The sequence below is a fragment of the Haemaphysalis longicornis genome, unplaced genomic scaffold (genome assembly GCF_048455015.1).
Source record: "Haemaphysalis longicornis isolate Haplotype H1 unplaced genomic scaffold, Haemaphysalis longicornis Haplotype H1 scaffold_1, whole genome shotgun sequence".
Classification (NCBI taxonomy): domain Eukaryota; kingdom Metazoa; phylum Arthropoda; class Arachnida; order Ixodida; family Ixodidae; genus Haemaphysalis; species Haemaphysalis longicornis.
Window position 1 is genome coordinate 257874484 of NW_027526203.1, and position 24938 is coordinate 257899421.

Genomic DNA, 24938 nt, shown 5'->3' on the forward strand with positions numbered 1-24938 from the left:
GTGTGTCTTGTGCAACGATGATTGTTGCTGGCATCATTAGTCATGATACTTGCAAGGCTTTATGTATTGGAAACAGGGCGAGGTTTTTATACGCTATCACAAAGCTGGGTCCTAACACTTGCAAGGCCTAGAGCAAAGTCGATATTGGTGGGTGAAAAATGTGCTTAAACACTTAGCTCATGCAATAACCCCCAAGATCGAGAAACAGGGTATCTACAGTATGACCAACAGACCTATACGTTGACCTCCTTTCCTTTCATCCATGGTAGACTAGAGTTTTTTGCGAAGTTAAAATGCAGAAGACTGCAGCTGCCTCTTCTTTGTTTCTCATGCAGTAAACACACAATAGGATACACGGCAAGAGGAATGGAGGGCACAGACCTTACTTCAAATTGGGAAGCAAAATCTGGCTGGGCCAACGTAAAATGGCTATAAATGCACTGCCACTCTAGCATATTTATGTACGTACCAGAGAACAGGCTATTTTCAAAATGGTCAGCAACGATGTCACAAACCAGTGCACACATTTAACTTTCCGTGTGCAAGAGGTTGTAAATATTTTGGCTCCTGGTACATAAATTTGGGGCTGTTCGGCATTATATGGAATTCAACATTTTTTTAATCGACTCAGTGTTAGATTCAAAAGCTTGATTGATTGTGGGGTTTAACGCGCCGACGCAACGCAGGCGATGAGGCGCGCCGTAGTGGAGGGCTCCGGATTAATTTTGACCACCTGGGGATCTTTATCGTGCGCCGAAATCTCGTACACACGGGCGTTTTTGCTTTTCGCCTCCATCAGAAAAGCGGCCGCCGCGGCCGGGAATCGAACCCGCGACCTCGTGCTCAGCAGCGCAACGCCTTAGGAGATTAGATTCAAAAGCTACTATTCAGTGTTTACACGCCCCTAATATGTGTGGCTCAGCCATGTGCAGGCTTCATCAGCAAAGATTGTTGAAAACACCTTTGTGAAAGGCCACCAAAAAAATTAATGGAAAAATTTGTAAAAGAAATGCCAAGCAATTGCAGTTGAACACATGCGGTAAACCCTGAGGTCAGCTGAAGCTAACTTCAGGGACAACCCCAACGCACTCGGGCACAGACCATCACGTCTTAGAGAAAATATTCTGATACGCTTTTAAAAGTGCCACTGGGTTGAAACCCTCCAGCGGAACTTGCTTGCAGGTTACACTCGGCTTATCTTCCAATTACCTGAGAAAGTGCGTGTTATATCGGCGAATTCTGCAGCCTAAAAACAACAAGCTTTTGTGCTCAAAAGGCTCTCGCAGAAGTTGCCTTAAGTTTACAAATAGCCCCATCATGCCTTCGTCCACGAAGTTGGCTTTCCTGCAGTATGTACTTGCTCGCAGTGGAGCAATCTTCACAGGCCTTAGAGTGATTGTTTTCCAACGCTCAAGGCGGACAATGCAACACCTGGACGGGTTCTCATTGACATCTGTCACTCTAGAAGGTCACTCTGTCACTCTTTTTTATTCGTCTTCTGTTCATTGAAGGTTTATAATAGGCAACCAGTTTAGCACGGTTTGAAACAGGTAAAGGTCAGTTTGTTTTACTTCATTTTCAAGAATTCAAAAAGTCTCCCCGTTCCCCATGGCCAAGTCACGGTTTGAACTGTAGTGGTGAGTGGCATTCTTCAATCATTTGTCTTCCACTGAATGTCCACAATACTAACAGCAAAATTATCAAAATTAGTGGTTGGTACTTTTTCAGGAAAAGAAATGTTCTTGATTTGTGCTTACCTGGGCTGCTGTTTTTCCGTGAGCATCGGCAATAGCCTTGATGGCAGGGTCCTCCAACAGGACAGGCTCGTCAGGTTTTGCCCTGTAAATACATCAGGCCATTGCACATTTAGCAGACTCTCGTGCATTAACAACAACAACAAAAAAGAGATTTGTGCAAGACATACTAATCTTGAACTGTGCACAAATGAAACTGTAGTAGCTGCAGCCCAAATTACCCTGATTTGGACTGTTCTAAAAAGCACGTCCATTTTTAATTACACCAACTATTAGATCACCACAAACGTTATTTTTTCATTGCAATTTCAGTTGCTCTCTGGGACACACACCACAGGTCACACCTGCCCAAATCTGAAAAAAAATTCATTCTTCACAGGCCTTTTGGCATGATCCAGTGAACATGAATCTGCTTTGAGCGATGCTAAAAGGTATGGTTGTAGTACAAGCACGGCAGAGCCACTTATGTATATGATGTATTCACGTCCTTGAGATAAGAGTGCTAAACATGGTCATATCATGGGAAAACAAGCTAGCTGCTGCATGCAAATGTCCCCCAAAACAGCCTAGGCAGAAAGCTGGTTAGCCACTGCTGAGGACAGGTGATATATTTAGCAGTTTTACTGCTTCTCGGTAGTTCAACGTGCGTAGCTGCGCTAAAAATAAAGAAATGCTCCACTCCCAACCTTTAATGTTTTTCACGAAGGTTAAGTAACGCAATAAAGCGTTCAAATCAGCCAAAGCTTCTTTCGTCTACCCATAAATCAACGAGCGTGATGCACCACCACAGCACTGTGGTAGGCAGGCAACCATGAAATGCTCACTTCTTGTCACACAGTGATGTCACTGAGGCAAGAAATAGTCCCAGCATGTTCCAGTATTAACTTCATTGCATGAGCAAATATATTTACCTCTTCTGGATTTCCCTTCTCTAGAAGCAAAAAACAGATTTCTGATAGAAACAAAATCACTTTCTAAACGTTCTCAGGGGCCATTTTGACACGAAAATGAAGAACAGGGTGAATTACACAAAAACAGACAAGGTTAGGCGCAAACTATGAACTGTTCATTATCATGCAAAGGAGGGGCGGTTATATATGATGGACATGAAAAACACACATGAAAATATAACAATAAAACGCAACACGTGACATGATATCTATTCCTCACTTCGACGCGTGAAATAGGTTTTCTAAGTAAGGAAGAGATATCATGTCACGTGTTGCGTTTTATTGTTATTTTTTCATGTGTGTTTTTCATGTCCATCATATATAACCGCCCCTCCTTCGCATGATAATGAACAGTTGATAGTTTGCACCTCACCTTGTCTAGCTGTTTTTGTGTAATTCACCCTGTTCTTCGTTTTCGTGGCAGGCAGCGCACCTCTGCACTTCGAGATGTTAAAACACCAACTCGCCCACTCCCAAGCCTTGCTGTTCCCATGCGTTTTCCAGGAGACTCCACACTACCTAACATTATACGCCAGTTCTCAACACAGCACAAGCCACATACCATGGTCGATCAGGAGAGCCAAGTGGACTGTAAGCAGTCATGACGATGTTGTGCTCCTTGCAGAATTCAAGCAGGTCCTTCTGGTTCAGGTACGGATGGCATTCCACCTGGAAGCAGCATTCATAAGGACTAATGCCCAAGTTTGTTGCTAAATGCTGCCAAGTGTGATCTCAAGAAGCCCCTTATATAGTAAAACATTAAAGCAGTACACTGGTAGTACATCAAAGAACTTCATAGCGCACCACAAGCCTCACTTATATGCAGCAATACATCGCACAACACAGATGTGAAAGCTCATTTAGTTAATTTGCGAAACACAACTTGCACATTTTAACGGGCCAATAACATTGCAAACAACCATTATGCCAGCGTGCGAGGAGCAAATTCTTTGTCCAAGCTGGACCACCATTCACCATGGGGCATCTCTCGTGTTCCTTACCACCCATCGTCAGCACTATGCCGTGGCTTGCATGTTGCAAACTGTAGCTCATAAACACTCATGATTGTTCTTTAGAAAGTGCTCGAGGTGTCACAGCTTAGTGACTAAAGCCAATGACAGCTTCACATGCTTCAAAGCACCTCATTGTCAACATTCCGTAGAGCAGAGATTGAGGCCTAAAGCTGCCACCTTCCTCAGAAAAAAATAAACTGGCTGGGGGAGGGGGGAGAAGGTCAGTCACAAGTCACAACCTCACATCGTACAAACTGAAAAAAAAAAGGGGGGGGGGGGGGGAGGGGGAATTAACGTAACCAATTAATCTGAAGCCCTTAATGTTCAACATTCCTTTCCTTTTCCTATTTTCTTCCGGCTAGGGGTGCCACTTCTCCCCAAAAATAGAGGAGGGGAAGGGAAGGATTTGACCTAGACAGGAGGAAGGGTAGACGTCAGCAGAATGGAAGGGAAATTTAAACATAAAACATGCTCAACGCTAAACTAGTGACCTATGCCCCTTCTTTTTGTCCTAGTATTGGGTGGAAAAGTCTACAACGCAACCCATTGTGGGTGCATACGTGGAAGATAATACTGCGAAAACACCAACATACAACATAGCGGCCGAAGAAGACGACGACAATACTGGCATGGTGAAACGTAATTATAGGTTGTAACATCTCTGGTGCGCAGTTATTTTAAGTGTCTAGTCAGTCACAGATAAAAAACTGCAAATACATTCATTAAAACATCGTTACAAGAGACACTTGGTTATAAGGGACGTTTGAATGAAAACGGTTTGGTTGGTTTTCCAGTGTTTGCCTTGTTAGCAACATTGCATACCAGAGACCTTGGTTACAAGAGACATGTTTCGCGGGTCCATTGAGTGTCTCTTGTAACAAGGTTTTGTTGTACCTGCCAATTTTGATGTTAACCGGCCACTGGCAGTATGTGCACGAAACCTGTAGATAAAGAGCTCTTTCTTTACAAAACCATATTGCCGGTCAAAAACTGAACAGGTGACGACCCTACCTAGACCCTTTAGCACCCTAGGTAGCCAGTGAGGTTAACTAGATTGGATAGAGAACATGCTGAAAGTTCTTTCTTGTGCTGCTGAGCCAAAAGATGCAGGTTTGATGTTTGACCTCGGCCGCAGTGGCAACTTTTCTGATGGAGGCGAAAAGCGAAAACGTCTGTGTGTTGAGATTTCGGCGCACGTAAAAAATCCCAAGGTGGTCAAAATTAATCCGAAGCCCTCCACTACGGTGCGCCTCAGAGCCCAGGTGTTGCTTGGCGCGTCAAACACCACAATCAATCAGTCTGAGAGCTTGCCTTTTGCAGGGCCTATAGACTGATTTGCCTATGTAATCACAGTCGATGCCTTCCAGTGTATAAAGAGAGTCAAATGATTGGATGCATGTTTCCGTTTCATCACTCCCATTCTGTTTTTTTGTCATTGTGAAAAACTTGACAACACACATTTCGCTATCTTTTCTGCTTGTTTTTTTTTTTTTTTGGTTTATTCTATGTTACTTGTGTGCTGTTTTCTGTCATGCAGCTCTGTTATCCCTGAAATAAACATCCTCTCAAATTTAGTTTACATTTCAGCTCATTGTTGATAGACTCTGCATATGTTTATTTTCTGAAGAACTGTGAGCTGGGCGTGTTGGTACATGTTCATGGTGGGACATGTTTATTTTCTATTTTACTGAATTTTTCATCACACCGTACGAGCATTGAATACTGTGCAGCGTAATCTTTGAGAATTGAACACGTCACAGATTTAAAGGCGAGCGAACTTTGAAAGTACAACATCGAATGGCGCACCCGAATGAGCATTGCTAATATGATGTTTTTGTTATTCATTGTACAGGTTATCCACAATCCACTCGTGTAAGCTGAACACAAGCTGTGTAATACCGTTTATTTTAGAAAACATTGTTTGTAAAGCAGAACAAAGCAAAGCCAAACTTGTTTCTCTTGTCATTGAGTCATCTATTTTTTGAAAGCCCTTGGTGCTGTGTGAACAGGAATCAGCAGCACAGGCTAGCTGGCTGTGGGGCTACTGTTGAGGTTATCCCACGGCATGTGGGTCATGCATCTGTTAATAATCTGGACATTCAAAGGACAATATTCCCATCACCAGTCCACCCCTATTATAATCTTAACGGAGCCGGAACACTTGCCAACTTTCTGCTTACCCTGTATTTGTCAATACAACCTCAACTTTGATAAAGGTGTTTCCCTTCGAGTCCATCGGATATCTTGCTCGCGCGTCGTATTATTGTCGTTGTTGTGAACGTGAGCATGTGCCTGTATGCATGTGCATGTCCCATGAGAGCAGAATGGAAGAAACAACAACCTGCTGCTGAAACAATTAGCTTTCACATACTGCAGTGGCAAGTCCATAATGCACACGACAGTTTGTGTTAGGGCAGTGGAAGTCTACCGGCTACAAATCAGGTTCACTGTGACCGGGCCCAACTTGTACTACACATTCCAACAATGAAGCCAGTGCGCACACCAATTTGCGCACACCGCAAGCTAGTGCTGCCACTCCTCCCACAGGACGCTCCCCCCCTCCCAGCATGGCACTCACTTGAAGCACCTCTGGCTTCACATTGGCTGCTTCAATGAGACGGACCATCTGCTGCTGGTTGAAGTTGCACACACCAATGCTCCGCACCAGGCCTTTGGCAACGCATTCCTCCATTCCCTACATTGAGAAAAACAAATTAATGTTACAACAACTTACTTAGTTTCCACTACACACTTTTTAGCAACTCAAGCACTCTCTGCCACTTCCCAAAAAGTTGCTTGTTTAAGATGAACCAAGCAGCAGCTGCTTTTTTTTTTTCTGATTAAGAAGAAAATGAGAATAGAATACTTTTGTACACAACAGCCTGTTTGTTGGAATTAATGCATAACCACCTGTTACAGATTAGCTGTCAAGCCCAAAATTGGCATTTTGAACGTTGCCGTTTATCTAGAAACTCGCAGTATTCACTTGACATTACCGATCCTCAAAAGCTCCAGGACAGGAAACAAAAGAAATGTTCATACAAAACACGGCCACTGGAGTGCTTCAAACCGTGCTATGAAAAAACTTAATATGGCTCGCTCCTAGGGTTGCCACCTTTCCTCGAAAAAAAAAAAAAAATGAAAAAACGGAATGTGCTGCACTGAAAAGTAATCACACACACTTTGTTTATTAAAAGCTGTTCTTTGCATCTGAATCCACCGAACGAACAATAAAGCCTATGCAATGCATATGACAATGTATTTGATATTCACATATACTACATGCATGCACAATGCTATGCAATACTCGCAGTACAATGCCACCTGGCCACGGCGGCGGCGGCATTTAACTGCGCTGTTCCCCCCCTTGTTCCCCCTCATCGCAGGGAGTGCACTCGCCCGCATATTTTCTCTGCTCGCGTGTCTTCGCAGCTTGTCAACTCATATTTATCGTCGTAGTTGCAGAATTAACACTTATAAAATGCAAAAGAAATAATTGCGGCATGATGGCCAAAGAGTCGGCCAATGACGGCCGGTTTTAAGTACGGACCGGCAACCAGCCCGCTGTCGAAAAAAAAACTGGTCAGGCCAGTCAAAAACAGGGCAGGTGGCAACTCCACTCTCTCTCCTCAGGGCTTTTTTCGTGTCGTGGTCGGTCAACAGAAAATGATTTGACACAAGGCCACGCTTTTTGCGAATGTTCCATAGCTTTTCACCTAATGCAGATATCACGGAGAATAAAAAAACCATACTGCCATTTGCTGCTAAGACGGCTCTATTACTATGCCAAGTTTCATTTACTTGTCGCAATTAGTAGTTCACCATAGAGTTGTATATTGAAATTCTCGTCTGATATAAGTACAGGGTGTTTGAGCGCGAACAGAACCGTGGTTTGCCCAGGAAAATTTTTTAGACTTCCATTTAGCGATGCAACACCCAGTATATGGGCTTATACAGAGCAGTATGGTTACAGAAGATTGGCAGCAACTTGTGTTCTACCGGAAATATCCTGATGCAAATTACATGACGTTGGTCTGCTGAAATGACTACACATACCTGGGAACTTTTATCCAAACACGTGTCATGAATAGCTATCAATGGCATTTTTAGTACAAATAACGTGAAGCCACCATTCCTAAGCCATCCCAGTCTCATCACAAAGCTGCCATGTAACAGACAGCCCCACGTTTGTCGGCTAAGATAACACTCCAGTTCTTCCAAATTTCATTAAGCTAATTAATCCAGAAGCACAACACATCACAAATTAGAAACAACCATGTTTTATTTCTAGCACTCATTGGGACTGCACCCTGGTTAATAGGCTCATAAATATAGTACAGTCGACTCCTGTAATATGAAGTGTGCAGGGACTGCAAAACACTCCTAATTAACCGAACTTTCAATTAAACAAAACCCCCATGAACAGCATTGTCGCTGGTCCGCAACCTGTCTCCCTTCTTGATTTCGTTCAGAATCTGGACTTTCGTCGCCAAGTCAAGCAGACGACACCGGTTGTTGCCATGATAGTGGAGACTTATAGCTAAAATCAAAGTGTGAAGAATCCACCATGAAAACTGCTTATACGGCACCCTGCGCAACGCGGAAGGACCTCAACAGAGAGAGAGAGAGATGTTTACGCTGGCACGAGTCTCACTGGCCTGCCTCTTTATTAACTGTGCGATCAATGGTGCAGAAATAACTTCCAATTAACCGACACAACAGGTTTTAGCTTCGAATTACCAAGCAAGTTCTTCTATTCCATTGCACGTAAAATTACCACTTCTCATTAACCAAAAATTTCAATTAATAAGCGACTTCGAATTATCGAGAGTTAACTGTATTGTCAAATTGCGACTCAAAGCACATTTGTCCTTAAGTTTGAAGTACCATTTATGCTGGTATTTTAACAGCTACGCTGTCCAATCATGTGACAGGGTTCGTACAGGCTTCACAAGCAAAAATTCAAGGGTTTTCAAGGACTTTCAAGGACCAGAAAACACATTTTCAAGGTCCCAATCTAATGTTTTATCTGAGATTATTTGGAACTTTTTCAACATAATGCAAAAGTTTTTTTATTGCACAATACCCAAGCACATTAGTGCACATTTAGATAGGCGCTAACGGGTTCACGAATGCCCCCCCACCTTTTTTTATTTCATGATTGGTGTTTTTCTTTTTTCTTGCTGTTTTGCTCAGGCTGTCTTATTTCAAAATCCCGCCTGCATCTCTTGCTTTGTCAGCAAGGGTATCAGATGAAATTAAATCGGCGAGTGTTGCTGCAAGGCAGGACAAACTATATACACGTCTGCCATTTGCACGTAAAAGCAAACGCAGATGGAGCGTATGAGGCGGCACAGCAAACATGCAATGAGCGAGCGTCCACAGACTAGACAAGATAGAGAACACAAGCCGGCTTTCACTGGAGTGGATTGAGAAGTGCCTGCTCACAATGTTGCCTCGTAATGAAAATTCACCAAACTTGTTGCAGTTTCACGCAATACACTGAAATTTGATTGTTTCAATGTTTCTTTACATTTGTTAACACCTAAAATCCACAACAAAACGCTTAAAATTCACGTGAAAAGACAGGGCCATTGATTCTCTCCAGGAAAATCAAGGGTTTTCAAGGACCATTTAAAAATTCCAGGACTTTCAAGGCCTTGAAATAGGCACTTCTAAATTCAAGGGTTTTCAAGGTTTTCAAGGACCTGTGCGAACCCTGTGTGAGCATAGCGAAGTGTCAATCATTTTATTTTCTATATTTTCTGCAACAAATACATTCAGCAATGTCAGAGGGTAAACTCCACACACTTACAAATTTATGTACTTATTCTTAGTCGCACAGTTTAGGTTGTGTCAGAACCAAGAAATAGTGTGTACTTGCTGTCAAAAATGTCCAGTGGAGAAGTCCAGTAGTATGTCGCCAACAGTATGAAACTTGGCAGTGGAATTTGGTTTAGGTAGTGCTCCCCTGTACCAGTCGCGAATGAATTGCACAGCACTTGACTTACAAGAAAACATGGACTGCAACCTGACGAGTAATGACTGAGGAAAAACGAGCACCAGTAATGCTCCTTCCCGCATAGAAAAATGCCGTCCTTTGAATCTGGGCAATATTTTCAGTGAATCTGGGCTATATTTTCAGTGCAAACCATGCGGAACTGCTCTGTCCCAACTGGCTAACGTTGCACTCAAGAAGCTTCATGCCAATCAGTTCTTATGCACCCTATACAATGCAGTGCAGTCAAAATTTTTCTGGGCAGTAACTAGTACAAAAATCAGAACAGCTGGGCTGAAAGGGCAAAATCAGACACACTAGCAACTCCTAGGAATGCCCTTAATCAATTATAAGTGTTCAGAAATTGGAAAGAAGGTTTGACAAAGCAGCTTTACAATGTTGCACTTTCGGAACAAGAATACGACTGAGAATTCTCTGAATTCTATTTTATAATACAGCAGAACCCCGATGCTACGTCCCATGATTTTGCAGTGGCCCGCTTCTTATGATGGATCACCGCGGTCCCGGCAAACACCCCATACAAACAATGCATTAAAACCCTGATTATACAACGCTCGGGTACACGCGGTCCGCTTCATAACACGGACCCTGGCGAGGATAAACCGGCATTTTTCCCACCTTTCGGGCTACTTCGCTGCCTCATCCTAACCTTTCTTTATTCGTAACCTCATCTGACGCTGCTCGATGTGCCAAGGTCCACAGGCGGGCCCGACCACTTGCTGAACAGACGCAAACAAGCAGGCGGGTACTCGCACGTGGGAGTTAATCTACGGCGGCCTCGCGCGGCAACTGTGCGCCAGTGCACCAACTGTGAGAAGTCCGGGTGGCTGGTGGGCCGCGAATTTGAAGCTCCCATTGAGCCAACGAAGAGAGAGAGAGAGAGAGAGAGAGAAAGAAACTTCTTCATTGAGCGTGAAAACACATACACCGCAACCCCATGGTGATGACAGAACACCACTTTCCTTGCACGCTTGATTCAAGTTTCTTCCTTTCACGACGCTGTCTCTCCCCCTGCGGCAATATTGTTTCAACCTCTGCATCGCCCCACGGTCCTTGGTTTCTGGCCTTTATCACTCTTACCAACTGATCTTTGCTTATCAGTGTCTTTGAAAGCCGCGTTGTCACTATGTTCCTTTCTTTCCCGCCTTTTTTTCATTGCCGCCTCGTACTATCGTTCGTTTCACTTGGTCTTGGCAGTTTTACACTCTCACCTTTTCCCCCTCTCAATTTGCTCTGCCGCATCGGCCTTCCAAGGCGCACGGCTGGTGCCGGACGGCATGGGGGTTGTGTGGCGCGCAGCGCAAGGCTGGCAGGCTAGCGTAAACACCGTACAGGGAGGCTGCACAAAATACGTAGTTGTTTCTTTTTCTTAAAAGCTCGGAATTTTAGCTAGGGGTTTCCAAATTATGCGGTATTGCCCTAAATATAGTAGTTTAAATAAGTTTTCAGCCCACCTGTCACATGAGACCGTCTACTAGTGTGGCATTTACACGTACGATCAGACGACACTCCAGCCACACGAAGCTTTCACGCGGTTTCTTGAAAGCTGTATTGTTGGGGTTCCACTGTAGTACCTTCAAATAGGGTAAGTAATGCTTGATGTCTTATCTAGCCCCATTATTTTGTAACTGCCACTATAGCTGTTCTGTTTACTTGGCTGCTATTTCCTAGAAGTTTGACCCCACCAGACACACACATGTGGCTTGCACCTGACTGCTCAATTTGCTCTTCACAGTCCTCTGAAGAATGCACCAACAGGTCCTACAATGCGTGCTTACATGATACAACTTCTTAAACAATGAATTTTAAGAGGAATTGAAGCCACTTGCATGAAAACAAATGGTCACGCTAACGGACGATTGTGATAGTAGAGGGCCTGCAGTCACGGCGTGGGGGGAAGGAGGCAGCCCCATCTGTGAATGGCGGTCACTCCTCTAACCTGAAAATCTGCCATCTTTTTTGGTCAGCAAGAATAAGGACACACTTGTGTGTCACTGTGTGAGAGAACTTACAGGGTGATCAACTTCCTGTCGCGCACTCTCCATTGACAGGGTTCATATGGGCTTCAAAAGCAAAAATTCAAGGGTTTTCAAGGACTTTCAAGGACCAGAAAACACATTTTTAAGGTCCCCATCTTATGTTTTATTTGGGATTATTTATAACATTTTCAACACAATGCAAAATTTTGTTATTGCCCAATACCTATGCACATTTAGATAGGTGCTATGGGTTCATGAATGCTCCCCCAGCTTTATTTTTAATTTGTATTTAGAGGTTTTTCTTTTTTCTTGGTGTTTTGCTCAGGCTGTTTGATTTCAAAACTTAGTTAATGTTGCCTGCATCTCCTGCTTTGTCAGCAAGAGTACCAGCTGAAATTAACTCAGCAAGTGTTGCTGCAAGGCAGGATGAACTATGTACACGTCCACCATTTGCACGTAAAAGCAAACGCAGATGGAGCGTATGAGGCACAGCAACCATGCAATGAAAGGCCGTCCACAGACTAGATGGAACGTGCACAATAGAGAACAGAAGCCGGCTTTCACAGGATTGTATCGTGACATGAATTCTATTGAGGAGTGCTGCTCCCAATGTTGCCTCGTAATAATGAGAATCCACAACTCGTAATTTCACGCGATACACTGAAACTTGATTGTTTCAATGTTTCTTTACATTTTTAACACCTGAAATTCACGACAAACACTTTAAATTCTTGTGAAAAGATAGGGCCATTGGTTCTCTCCAGAAAAATCAAGGGTTTTCAAGGAGTATTTAAAAATTCCAGGACTTTCCAGGCCTTGAAATTTACTTCTAAATTCAAGGGTTTTCAAGGTTTTCAAGGACCTGTGCGAACCCTGATTGAGCACTACTAGTCTTCCTGTTGCGCACTCTCCATTGAGCACTACCAGTGTCTGTGATGGGCTGTGCCGTTTTGCATATTGAGCGAAATGTCACGTGATAAAGTTTGTGCAAACATGATCACCTGAGTGTTTTTTTTTATCAGTCTACATGAGTCAAACAGCTAGTTCATGTGCCAAGAAGAATAGCATGGCTTCATCTCTTGCTTTTTCAGCAAAGAGGGGGACATGATCCTAATCAGTTCAATTGCTTTCCAGCCAAAAATCTGGCAGAGATTCAGCAGGAAGTTTTCGTCTGAACAGTCGTGCTGTGTGCCGTCACATGCAACGCTCAAAATCCATTCTTCGAACAGCACACAAGCACAACTATTTCTTTGTATGCCAGCAGGCAGTGTGTGTGAAGTTCACAGAACCGCTGGCAATGCACAAATCTAGGCCACAACAAAACAGAAGCGTGCTCAGACAAATACCGTCAGCTAGTTTCTCAGCACATGCCTGTAGCCCTGCCGGTAATGGTGTCTGCAAGTTTGTGTGGTCTGTGCATTCTGTACTATAGCCCCATAGGACAATGTTGCTCAGCCCTATGTACACCTTTTACATTGCTGGCATAAGTGGATTAGAAAGGAATACTCAGCTTGACGAGTTTTGGCAAAAAATTGGAGCGAGAAGAGTGCGCCAGCTCTACTGCATTAATTACCTTCCAAGTCTCCAGGTAGTCCACATCCGTGTGAATTATCTCCCCAGCATCATCGCGTGGAAAGTAGTCGCCTCCTTCCTGTATACAGCAAGAATACCAGACAAAATCAACGTACAGGCAGATGATTTCTGTGAAGTTCTGCACATAAAACTACGCTGCATGCAAACAGTCACAATTTGGCAGCACAATGTTGCCAATACAGCAGACTAAATTTTAACAAAACTCACAAAGAAGCGGGATTCTGATCAGCTTGTATATGAATTATACTTAACCTGATCTATGTTAATGTGGAATAGACAAAAATCAGGGGTGAAAACACTCTGTCCATACACTGAAAAGACACTATGCACAACGAGAATAATGCAGCTGACTAGACAGAAAAAAAAAGGTTATTCTCTATTTTGAAATAGTATTCGAAATTTGAAGGTGCATTCATTAGTACAAATGTAAATCAGCGAGCACAGTGGCTAACCAGAGAAAAAAAAAAGGTGCTGCCCAAGTCAATGCATTTGCAATTTGGAGGTTCTCGAGGATGGCTTGGTGGGCTAGTTGGTGTAGCATCATAAAGGGTTAACAGCGCACAAACACTGACACACTCTTCTTCTCTTCCTTGTGTGTCGTCGTGTTTGTGCGCTGTTAACCCTTTATGTTGGAGGTTCTATATTTACTATAGTACAAAATCAATATACAGGGCTGATTGGCTGTGCATGAATTCATTGCGCCATTCACACTCAACCTTTCACTGCAGGAGTGCTCCCGCTTTATTGCACTTCAGTATGACACTACAGCAGGTACCATACACAATGTGATCAACCCCATTGCTAGAAGCTCTTTGCGCTTCTAAATTAAATTTTGAATGCTTCAGTATTTTATGTGGACCCAACAAGAAAAACTGTCTGCCCATCTGTAACGCTTGATATGTCACACCTCTGGCACATATGAAAATGCTATTAGTAAAAAGTGCTAAGCCCCTCATACTTTGATATCAAGCTCCTTAGATTGCACCTGGAGGAATGTCTCCCAAGAAATGCATTTGTGTACAGTAGTGAAGCCGACTTTCAACAGGCTTACGGAAGTAATTATAAACGGCGCTAGGTCTTTGTACTTGAATATCACACTCCTTATATGCTCCCCTCCCCAAAAAAATGCCTTCCCAGCAACGTATTCGTGTATAGCAGTGAAGTCAACTCGTAATATCTGCATGTTTAATGATTGCGTTTTGCATCGCACAGCAAGTAACGTTTCTGATCACATTGGCCTCCAAAGTGATTTTAACCTAGTGCAGCATTGGTGTGAACGCTGGCAAACGGAACATAATCCGAACAAATGTAAACGCACGTCCTTTCATCAATGCCACAGCCTGCTGACAACTTCTCACATAATCTCTAACATGCAAGCAAAGCTGGTGCATTCATACAATTTTGTAGGCATAACCTTGTGCTGTGACCTGACATGAACTGAGCATATCGGAATTACCATCACAGCTGCTAATTGCACTCTCAGTTTCCTAAAGCGTCATCTGTGCCATGCAAAAAGGGCCACGTAAAACTGCTTGCTTATCGATTTCTTGTAAGAACCAAACACGAATACGCATTGTCAATCTTGAACCCCAACACGCGTACCTCCCTACTGTCCTCGAATCACTTCAAAACCACACCACTAGATTCATTCGTTCGTCACGTACCTATAACATCAGCATAAAGTATTGGCCTTTCACCTGTCTTTTCATTGCTGAATTGCTACCCTTTGATTGCTTTCTAAACTTTTGCAACGTGTACTTGCAAAAAAACCTTACATCGGCCCCCCCTCCCCCATCGGTCGTGTTGCAGTGGTCATATGTCCTCCAACTTTTCCGCCAATAATCCTGCACACTCACCTTTGCTGCCTCAATATTTCTGCACACGACAAAAGACTCAAATGACCTCCCTCTTCAGATTGCAGTAATTACCTGTCCATCCACATTTATGGAGAGCATCACAAGCCATCTTTCAAGCTAACTCATGGCTTTTTGTATGCATCTATCTGCAACCCCACCACTTACATAATATCCCTTTGGGGGCCTTTAAAGTAATAAAATGGTATGGAAGAAGCACGGTGTAGAGCAGAGCTGCTCAAATATTTATCTAACAATTCCCACTGGGGAGGGAGTTTCTGCAAGTTTTTATAAACATCTTCCATTGGGCTGCACAAGAACAGCAATCATAATAGATTCATGTCACGCATTACAAGAGGATGGTTGGATAAGTTATTCCTCCTGTAAACAAAAAATGCATGAGTAATAAACAGCAGATAAATAAGGAACATTAAAAATCAATCAGATCCTGCATTATATACCTGAAGTAATCAACTAGAGACAAACTAGACAAAAAAAATTTAAACAGCAGACAAGCTCATTTGCCTTTAGCAATTCCATAGGCTCTTCGCCCTTAAGCAATCCTATCAGAGATTTCCGAGGTGGTGATAGTTGTATCTTAATTAAGCACTGTGGTAAAGTGCTAACAGGTTGGCCTCATGCGGGATTTCTGGGTCAGTATCAGGCCGTAATTTACTTATTTATTTATTTACAGATACCTCAAAGACCCCTATGGGTGGGGTTTCACAATTCAATTAATTTTATTCAAGCACTCTGACCTCCACGTACCTGATAACCAAATGGCCAGTGCATCAGGTACAGGTCAACATAGTCCAGGCCCAGCAGCTTCAGGGAGAGTTGGCATCCCTCAACAACTTTTGCCTGGCTGTGGAAAGTACTCCAAAGCTGGAAAACACAACCAGACGCACAGATGGCCTACATCAACCCTCTCGAAATGGCAGGCATGCAAAGGAACAACACCGAAGAAACACCAGCTCTATTAAGAATGTGAGCAAATTGATAAGAAATTGAAAATAATACCCTTGTCACATGGCAAATATAATGACATTTACAGCAAATGACAATAGCTCTGAATGCTTGTAGTTCGGCGTTACACGAAAATACTAATGACATTTGCGCTAATGGCACTCAGCGATCAAATGAGTTTAGGAAACACATTTGCATTGGCTACCAAACCGAATGAGTAGCCCCGACAGCAGTGATTCATCAGTAAACAAGGTAGTTTAATGAAAACCCTAGAGCACTGTGTCTAAAGCCTACCAGTAAATCAATATTTTTGCCTCCATGTTATTTCGTTATAGAAAAAAAGTCAGGAACACCTTTGCAAAGCTCTATAATGTTTGCTATTATGAGGTACAGCTACTTTTTTTCATTGAAAAAGGTAATTCATTTTGTTTTGAAAAAGTAAAAAGGGTTGAAAATATTACGGATGCATTTACACTATTATCTTGCGATTCTCTGAGATTCCAAATCCTCACTGCCATTGCTAAATTACATTTACTTTGCGGGGACATTAAATGACATTTATTTCATTCATAAATAAATGTGCTGTCACTGCTAATTTGGTAAAGCTAGAGGGAAAAATCAAACTAAAACTTAAGTGTATTCTAAGTGCTCACCAATTCACATGTCTTGTGAGACCTTTGAAAAATCCTGGACACATACTTCAATTCAACTTTGGTTCATTCAGAAGACCATTTTGCCCCAATAACAATCATGCCCCTTTTAATGCAAAGCTCAAACAATTCATCTAGATAATAAGGGAAGCAGATGAAGTTGTAGCAATTCACCAGCCATTTTTTTGGTCAGCCCCATTTGACACCCCAGGAACTTGTCTGTGCGATTGGCAGCTGCCAACCAAAGCATGACTGTGAGACTGGAGTGATGCCTCTTGTTTTATCTGACCATAACAGTTAAGTGCTAAGACAGAGTTCACACATGGGCAAATCTGTTTTGTTTTTTGTGTAGTGAAACATCAGAAAGTTTTTCAATCCTTTTTTCCCTTTTTGTGTGTGTGAGAACGTCTTTCAAAGTTGAAATGGCGTGCATAGCTCCTTTCCAAATAAAACAAAGTTGTATTTTGTCTTCATGGTTCCTTTAAACTTGTTCAGCTGGAAGCTTCCTGTGAAGGTGCGGTGGGAGCACAGTCGCAGCATTACTGACACCGCGCTTCCCTCGACATGAGCATGCGCCAAACTCAGATTGACCGAGACAGGGGTTGGGCCACACTGGCCGCAGCTACTCGACCATCTCATGCGAGACGACTTTGCATGGCCTTTAAAATTTTTGTCTGCACGCCTCATAGACCTCATGTCCAGAGTAGAACAGGTGACCACAAGTAGCAGCACGGTCCATATGATCATTGCCCGTAACATGCCCAAGATACCCTGCTTGAACTATGCACTGTAATTTTCGCCGTACAAAAGTGAGAGCCAGTTCCACCTTGGTGGTGATCCAAAGGTCCTCCCTGCGCACAGTGCCATCGCTGATCTTCTCCTGGATGGCGTTGCCCACTTCGTCCTCATTCTCGTAGATGAGGGCGCAGTCAATGTGGCGGTAGCCTGCGTCAATGGCGATCTTCACGGCCTCCTGCACTTGGCCTGGGTCCGACTGGGTGCCCAGGGCAGTGGCGCAAGTAGGCGAAAATGTGAAGCAGAAATTGGGAAAAATGCATTGCAGACAGAATGAGATACGAAGGAGTACGAGTGCAACCACTACTACAACACAGCTGAACTCCATCACACAGCTCTTCACTCACTTATTTCTTTTCTTTCCCTCCCTCTATCTCGTTCCCACAGGGCACTTAGATAATCCTATCCCTCAGTAAGATATCGATACGCCTTATAATGAACATTTAGAATGTTTCACTACAGTACGTTGGACTGACAAAGAGCTGCCTGGTCTTTATAGAATAGCTTTCTTCCTCCACACAGTTTTCACAGTCTTTTTATGCACAATTAAACTTACATAACAACGAGGGAATACTTCAAACTTCAATTTACACATGCCACATAGATTAGTTGTAAAAATTATGAATTTCGCTCACCACAAACTAACAAGCAAATGAGCACTTAACTCATGCAAGCACTCTCCTATAATTTTTTACATTTTATTTGATACCAAGGCTGAAACCAATTAAATCTAAGCCCACCTCTGTTTCATAACACCTATGACTTGGTCAAAAGGAAAGAAAAAGCTTGCTTAATATTTTACAGCAAATATTAAAACAAGCTTATTCTTTTCTTTCTCTTGTTTTTGACTGGTGGAACAGTCAGACAAGCAATGGCATTATAAAACAAGCCCACCAGGGTTTCTTTTACACTGCTCAACACACAAACATGTGATAACTCTTGCCTTGATTTATTTAGGCCAATTTTGAAAGAAATCATTATGAAGTTGTTATTAATTAATATAGTAGAACATTGCTCATACATTCCTGACCACTGCATTTTCCCAGCAATTAAGTTATGAAAGCTAAGTCTCAGTGTAATTCCTTTAGTTCAATATAAGTACACACAATACGTTTTCAGTCTCTCGAAACACACCTCAACAAGGCTCTACTGCACGTATGAGCCCTTGCAAAAACCCTGAACCGCTGTTGGAAAAGGGACCATTCGTAAAAACTGTTTGAAAAAAGAAATCAGACTGCCGCTTGCAGAAGAAGTTTTACAGAAATGTATAGCTGACTAGCTTTGTTTTGCGTATTTTTTTAAGTAATAATTCATTATTTAATAGTACACAAGATAGCTTGCACAGATCATGTGAAGTTGTGTGCAGCATATGATGAAGGATTTTGTTAGCTACTTTACAGTACACTAACACAATGCACTAATGTTGATTGACGAGATTTATTAGATGCCTTCACTGAATTCACTCGCACAAGTTTTATACTACAACATTATATAGCTGCAACAGTGGCATGCACAATTGCAACAGTGGCATGCACAATGTACTTTCAATGTTTGACCTCAGCAGCTTCGCAAGCAAAGGCTATAGCGAATTTAAAAAATAATAATAATCCACCTTTTAGCACATACATGCATAGATAAGCAGTAACATTTGACATTGTTAACTTGGCCTGGCAAACTTTTCTCTAGCTAACAAAAGCCTTTTCAAACATTCAATTTTCTAAACCTCTATAAAAAGAAAAAAAAAACAATTCACCTTCCACGTTCCAAGGCCAATGATGGGAACATTGGCCCCTGATGCAAGCGTTACGGTAGGAGCAGTGTCTACAGTCATTCCTTAACCCTGCATAGCAAGATGACACAAATGAGAAACAAAGCAACCACTTCTACAAACACAGCTTTGACAGATAAACACTAATATATGAAACAAAAGCTAAGTTACAAAATCAACTCAGCCATGCTTCACGGAATGCCCGTCAGCAACTGGCAAGGGGTAGCTTGCCTGCTTGTTCTCGAGAAAGTAGTTCTTGGGATAAACCCTTCGGCAAGCATTTTTTGAGGTGCCAATCTTCTGAGTCATTTCGTTGCAAGGCAGCCACTACGTGACTCAAAAAGTCAACCTCAACCCCGGGAAAAGCTTGCTCAGTCTCAGTCATGCAGGGTCTCAGTCATGCAGGGGCATGACTGAGACCTTGAGCCGTTGCCCACTTAGCTGTGGCTCAGGCTGCACAAGTTTGGGGCTATGCGCCTCGATTTGATTGATTGATTGATTGTGGGGTTTAACGCGCCGACGCAACGCAGGCGATGAGGCGCGCCGTAGTGGAGGGCTCCGGATTAATTTTGACCACCTGGGGATCTTTATCGTGCGCCGAAATCTCGTACACACGGGCGTTTTTGCTTTTCGCCTCCATCAGAAAAGCGGCCGCCGCGGCCGGGAATCGAACCCGCGACCTCGTGCTCAGCAGCGCAACGCCTTAGCCACTGAGCCACCGCGGCGGGTGCTATGCGCCTCGAGCGCGACCTGTAGGGGCGCCACTGAAATCCCCCTAGCGGCCCGTTTCAAAAGCAGGCGCGGGAGTCCCCGGCCCGCTCCCCCCTGTCGCCGTTGCTTTTGGGGCTCGTTCAAGACAGCGATTTACCGTTTGTCCGCGTTCGAAATACCGAATAACGTGGAGCAGGCACTCTGTTTGCAAGCGTGGTGTGTTCACGAGAGTATAAACGTTTATGACGCGATCTTAGTGAGTTCTATATGAGCGCCGGGCGTGTCACAGGCCGGCGTCCCGAAGCCAGCATTTGCATGCAGCTGATTGCAATTCCGCTGCCCTGAAATTTAGTGGCAGTGTCTCCGTAAGCAGTGTTTCCTCCGATGGTCATGTTGCGGCCATACACACTATGATGTAAATCAACTTTGTGCATTTACAAATTCAGCGTAGCACTCATACGTGACAGCACGCAAGTTATGCCTGCCAATATCACATATTCATCAGTACCATGAACAAGCCAATGCGGCATAAATTTCAGAAACATTGTACCAAAGAAGTACGACGGATAATGCAAAATTACACTCAGGAGTCAGCACACGACGACAAGTTTAATGCTGTGTCGTCTTGTCCCGAGGTGAGCGCTCGCAAAGGTTCATCTGTTACATTTATCCTCTACGAGAAGCGCGAAGATCGGCTTATAGAGTAATCCGCGTCCGTGACCAAACTCTTCTTCGAAACATCGTCATATGACACAGGGAGACTGCAAAATCTAGCATAAACCGAAATCAGAGACCCTTATCAGATACAACACTCTTCCAACGAGCCTGTGTGCACGAGATTTCGGCGCCCGTTAAGGATCTCCAGGTGGTCAAAATTAATCCGGAGCCCTCAACTACGGCGTGCCTCATCGTCTCCGTTTCGTCGGTGCGTTAAACCCTGCAATCAATCAATCAACTTTTCCAACGACACCTCGTATCGCTTGTGAACTGCCTACCCTGTATTCTTCAAAAAATGCGTCCGCCGAGTGATCAGCTGTTCGTTGAAGGCGAAAAACAAACGAAAAGTGGACACGCAGCTTGTGAGTGTGATTACTAAAACGTTCATTCGTTGATTTCGCTCCGCATTTGTAAACAACGATAGTTGAGCGTCCTCCTCCTTACCCCCCCCCCCCCCCCCCCCATGTCTAGCAAAATAGTGCATTTCGCATCTAGTTGGTCTGGTGAATACTGCCTTGCTTGAACAAACGTCTTTAGCATTTCAGAGGCTGCACTCGTTTTTTTTTTGTTTTTTTTCATTCCCGTACGACTATTTAATTTATTACAGAATTGCAGACCATTCGTTTTCCCGTGGTTTCATTAACATATACCTTGGTTCTTACTATAAGGCATGAGCGGGCACATATCTGACAATGCACAGCCTTTGAGTGTACTTAACATTTTCGCGTGGCTTATATTCTCATAAAAGGCACAAGTTTTTGTCAGCTATTGGGTTATCACATTCCCGAAACATATTTTTCTACGATGTACATATTCGAAGCAAAGCCGCATTTCTTGTCTGCGCTGCAAAACGAACCAACCTCTTACAGTGCTAAACAAGGCGACAATAAATAGAATTCACTTGTGCTGACGTGTTCGAAGGTGACAGCGGTGATATGCTGCTGCCGTCGCCGACGCCCGCAAGAACGGCCAAGAACGCGCAGAACCGCCTCCCCGGGTAGCTCTTGTTGGCGTTAGAGTGCTCTACCAAGACGCAGCTGTTTTTTTTTTTTTTAAGTGCCCTAAACGTGCAGTTAGCTTACAGACGTCACCATAACAAGTTGTTTGGTGCGCGGAAAGGCAAAGAGAAGCGAAAGAGAAACAAAACACTGCATGACCACCTATCAGCCACACAGCGCTAATCCCGCAAACGCCGCGGAGAAGCGGCGGCAGGCGGCGCAGCGATCGCAAATCTCGAGGCGTATATTGGCCACAAATTTCTTTCCATCGATGAGGCAGAAAGTTGATAAGTTGCCGTTAATGGCACTTTCTCTACAGCCATACCGTCTCCTTCGAGTTACTGCATAGGAATCTGTTCAGGGCAGCTGCTACTATTATGCCTAGAACTGTGAAGATAGTCTACTGGACAAACCTTTCTAAAAATGAAACCGGAACATCAAGTGATTGGTGTGCTATGCACTGCAAGTGTAATTGCCTTGCCGAATGCACCAAGTAAAAGCTGGACCAATGACCAATTAACACAAGAGTCATTAGCACTAGTAATAAGAAAAAAAAAATTGTGCAAATATGGTGCTTTAGCTCATCAGTTAACAATGAAAAATTATGCCATATGTGAGGGACCACCGACAGTGCAACATTTATTTTAAGGTGGGCCTCTGCATCATTTCACTGTTATTACTAACACGAGAACTAACTGAAATATCTCCATGCCAAACAACTACAAATAAATTAAAAGATGTGTACAGAAGTACAGCAACCCATTGCAATAATTCAAGTATGCCAACAGCTGTCGCATACAGCCCCTGGCTGTCTATTCGAACCTCCTCGATATGTTGCCCTGCAGGGTTCTATCATGAATTTTTTTAAAGAATATTCTTGACTTGAAAATCCTGCAAAGAACTGTTACACGCCCCCTGGCAGATCGGCAAGCGGTCAAGTAGGCACACTGGGTATGCCCTAAAAAAGGTGGACCACCTCCCCCCCCCCCCCTCCATGGAAAAAAAAAAAACACCTCGTGTTCGTGGCTGTTATTGTAAAAGAGAGCTCAGTGCATACATGGAAGGCGCATAGGAGTTAACAGGCAGGCCAGAAAGGAAAAGCAATGAAATCGTCACAAAGCTCAAATTTCTATCGTTGCAACATCGCTCTAAAGACGGCTCCTTCCAGTTCGTGCACGCATAAATGTACCTGAGAAATGGACCCGAGAAATTGACTAAGCAACTAGCAGCAGACAATGGCCAAACCCACGGAATTTAGTCTTTCCGGCCTACAAACACCACCAACTGCAAGAATGTGAAGCCTGCTCAGCACTTAGCGGACGAATGCTGCGTATTTCGAATAAGTTCGTCTGCAGCCGCCGTTGCAACCTCAGTAGGAAAGCATGTTCCCGACGCACACTCGGATTAAGTGTCCGTGGAATGAAGTTACACCCAGCAATGAAAGTTAATGATCCCCGTAAAGTTGGTCACAAACTTGTTCAACAAAACTTTACGCAGCCCAATTTGCGCGGCTGCTCTCCCGCTTTCGAGCTAAACTCTTCAAACAAATGTGTGGGCTGACGTAGGCGAGACTTCCGAATGGTGCAGCAACTTCCGAGTGGTGCAGTGGTTCTGGACCACTGCACTGGCTGCACCACTCGGAAGAGGAGACAAGTAAAAGCAGGAGACGGCAGAAAAACAAGAATGTGTGTTGTGCACTGTACATACTCGATCAATCAACTCCCCGCACATGGCAGTTGGCCCGTACCACCATTTCCTCCCTTGGGGGCACGTTTCCTCTGTGAGAAGACAAGCCCTCCTCCATCGTTCAAGCGTTCAAGCGAAGCTGCTCCACGCGAGCGCGATTTATGGCGGGATAAATCGACTGTTGCCACGAATGAAAAATCTGAGCTGCTTGAGTGGTGCTAGCGGAGCCACGCGGAGCTGATTTTCTATTTACGCGCGCGCCGCTTACACCAGTTCTGACAGTGTTGCCAACGTTTCCCTACAAAATCTCCAAGCTATGGTTTAAAAATCCCCACATATCCCCATACATCGCCTCCTGCGTTGCCCGATACGATTTTTGCGTCCGCCCGGTCAGCATTATGCCTGGCGGAAAAAAAAAAGCTCTCTGGTCAGCAGTGGACGTGACTGAATCGAAGGCAGAAAGAAAACGAAAAAGGGATTCCCTTTCGCATGTGCGAGAGATGACCTCCTCTGCCAAGCAGCGCTCGATTGCTTAGGAGGGAGCTGAGAACTGACACCTGCCGAAAATCTGAACTTGAAGGCGCGAAAATATTTTTGAGTGTAAGAGAAGCTTTAGTTATCTGAATCACAAAAGACAACATACAAGGACGCATAAATGTTTGTGGTCGTTTGTCTCCGAACTTTTCGAGTACAGCGAATTCATTAAAACCGGCTTGATGATGAGTCACTGCTTGGGAGTGGCAGGTGTCCTCGTCCCTTCAGACGGCGGTCAGGAACCCATGGGTCCTGGAGGCGTCTTCCGCCAGCTGGACGACTGCTGTTTGGACGTCGGGTTGGGAGCTAAGCAGCGCGACCAGGGGCGGATCCAGGCTTTTTCTGAGAGGGGGGTCAGCTCCTATCAGTGATGATGATGATGAGCAGGAGAAGGAGGAGGAGGAGCCTTATTTATTCACTGAAATTTCAGGAAAGCAAAAACACAAGGAATACAACAAGGCATCAGTTCACCTTTTTCTGCGACCTGAGTGGTCATCTTCTTGGAGGTTTAAATTCAAAAATTAAGGGAGGGGTCAGGACATCCGGACCCCCCCTCTGGATCCGCCAATGAGCGCGACCTCCCATTGCTCGTGCCTCGTAATGCGTACACCTGGTGACATGTCTCCGGTTTACTGGGACACGCATGTATTGGAGTGTAGTAGCTGCGGCGCCCCACCACCTGCACTGATCTGTGTATGTTTCTGGAAATTTGCGGTGGCACAGGGCGGGGTGTGGGAATTGGTGTTCGATTGTATCCTGCGCCATGCAACCGATTGTCTTCTGCTAAGTGCTCATCGGCCTCGGCTGCGGAAGTGTGCCTCCCAATCTATGATGCTGGGTAATTTACCGCACGTTTGTCTTCGAAGTCGGTCTGGTAGCTGAATCATCGGGCCGCTTCGTGTGCCATCTCGTTTCCCGGGAGAGACAGAGTGCTGGTGTACATATCAAACGG

At 44.1% G+C, this 24938-nt stretch overlaps 1 protein-coding gene across 3 annotated transcripts in view; it reads right to left on the reverse strand.

Moving 5' to 3' along the window:
• Nucleotides 1–24938, reverse strand: part of LOC144144788 (aldo-keto reductase family 1 member B1-like) — a 45347-nt gene that overhangs the window by 5533 nt on the left and 14876 nt on the right. The window contains exons 1-8 of one of the 3 annotated variants that reach the window (XM_077676302.1): nt 23474–23681; nt 19326–19412; nt 17604–17771; nt 15930–16046; nt 13289–13366; nt 6296–6412; nt 3267–3373; nt 1758–1839 (exon numbers count right to left, since the gene is read on the reverse strand). In XM_077676302.1, coding sequence (XP_077532428.1) covers nt 1758–1839; nt 3267–3373; nt 6296–6412; nt 13289–13366; nt 15930–16046; nt 17604–17771; nt 19326–19403 — 747 coding nt within the window. In that variant the 5' untranslated portion in view covers nt 19404–19412; nt 23474–23681. Of the gene's footprint in view, nt 1–1757; nt 1840–3266; nt 3374–6295; nt 6413–13288; nt 13367–15929; nt 16047–17603; nt 17772–19325; nt 19413–22955; nt 23284–23473; nt 23682–24938 lie in introns of those variants that run through there. The other 2 variants (XM_077676309.1, XM_077676296.1) reach the window with 2 other exon arrangements.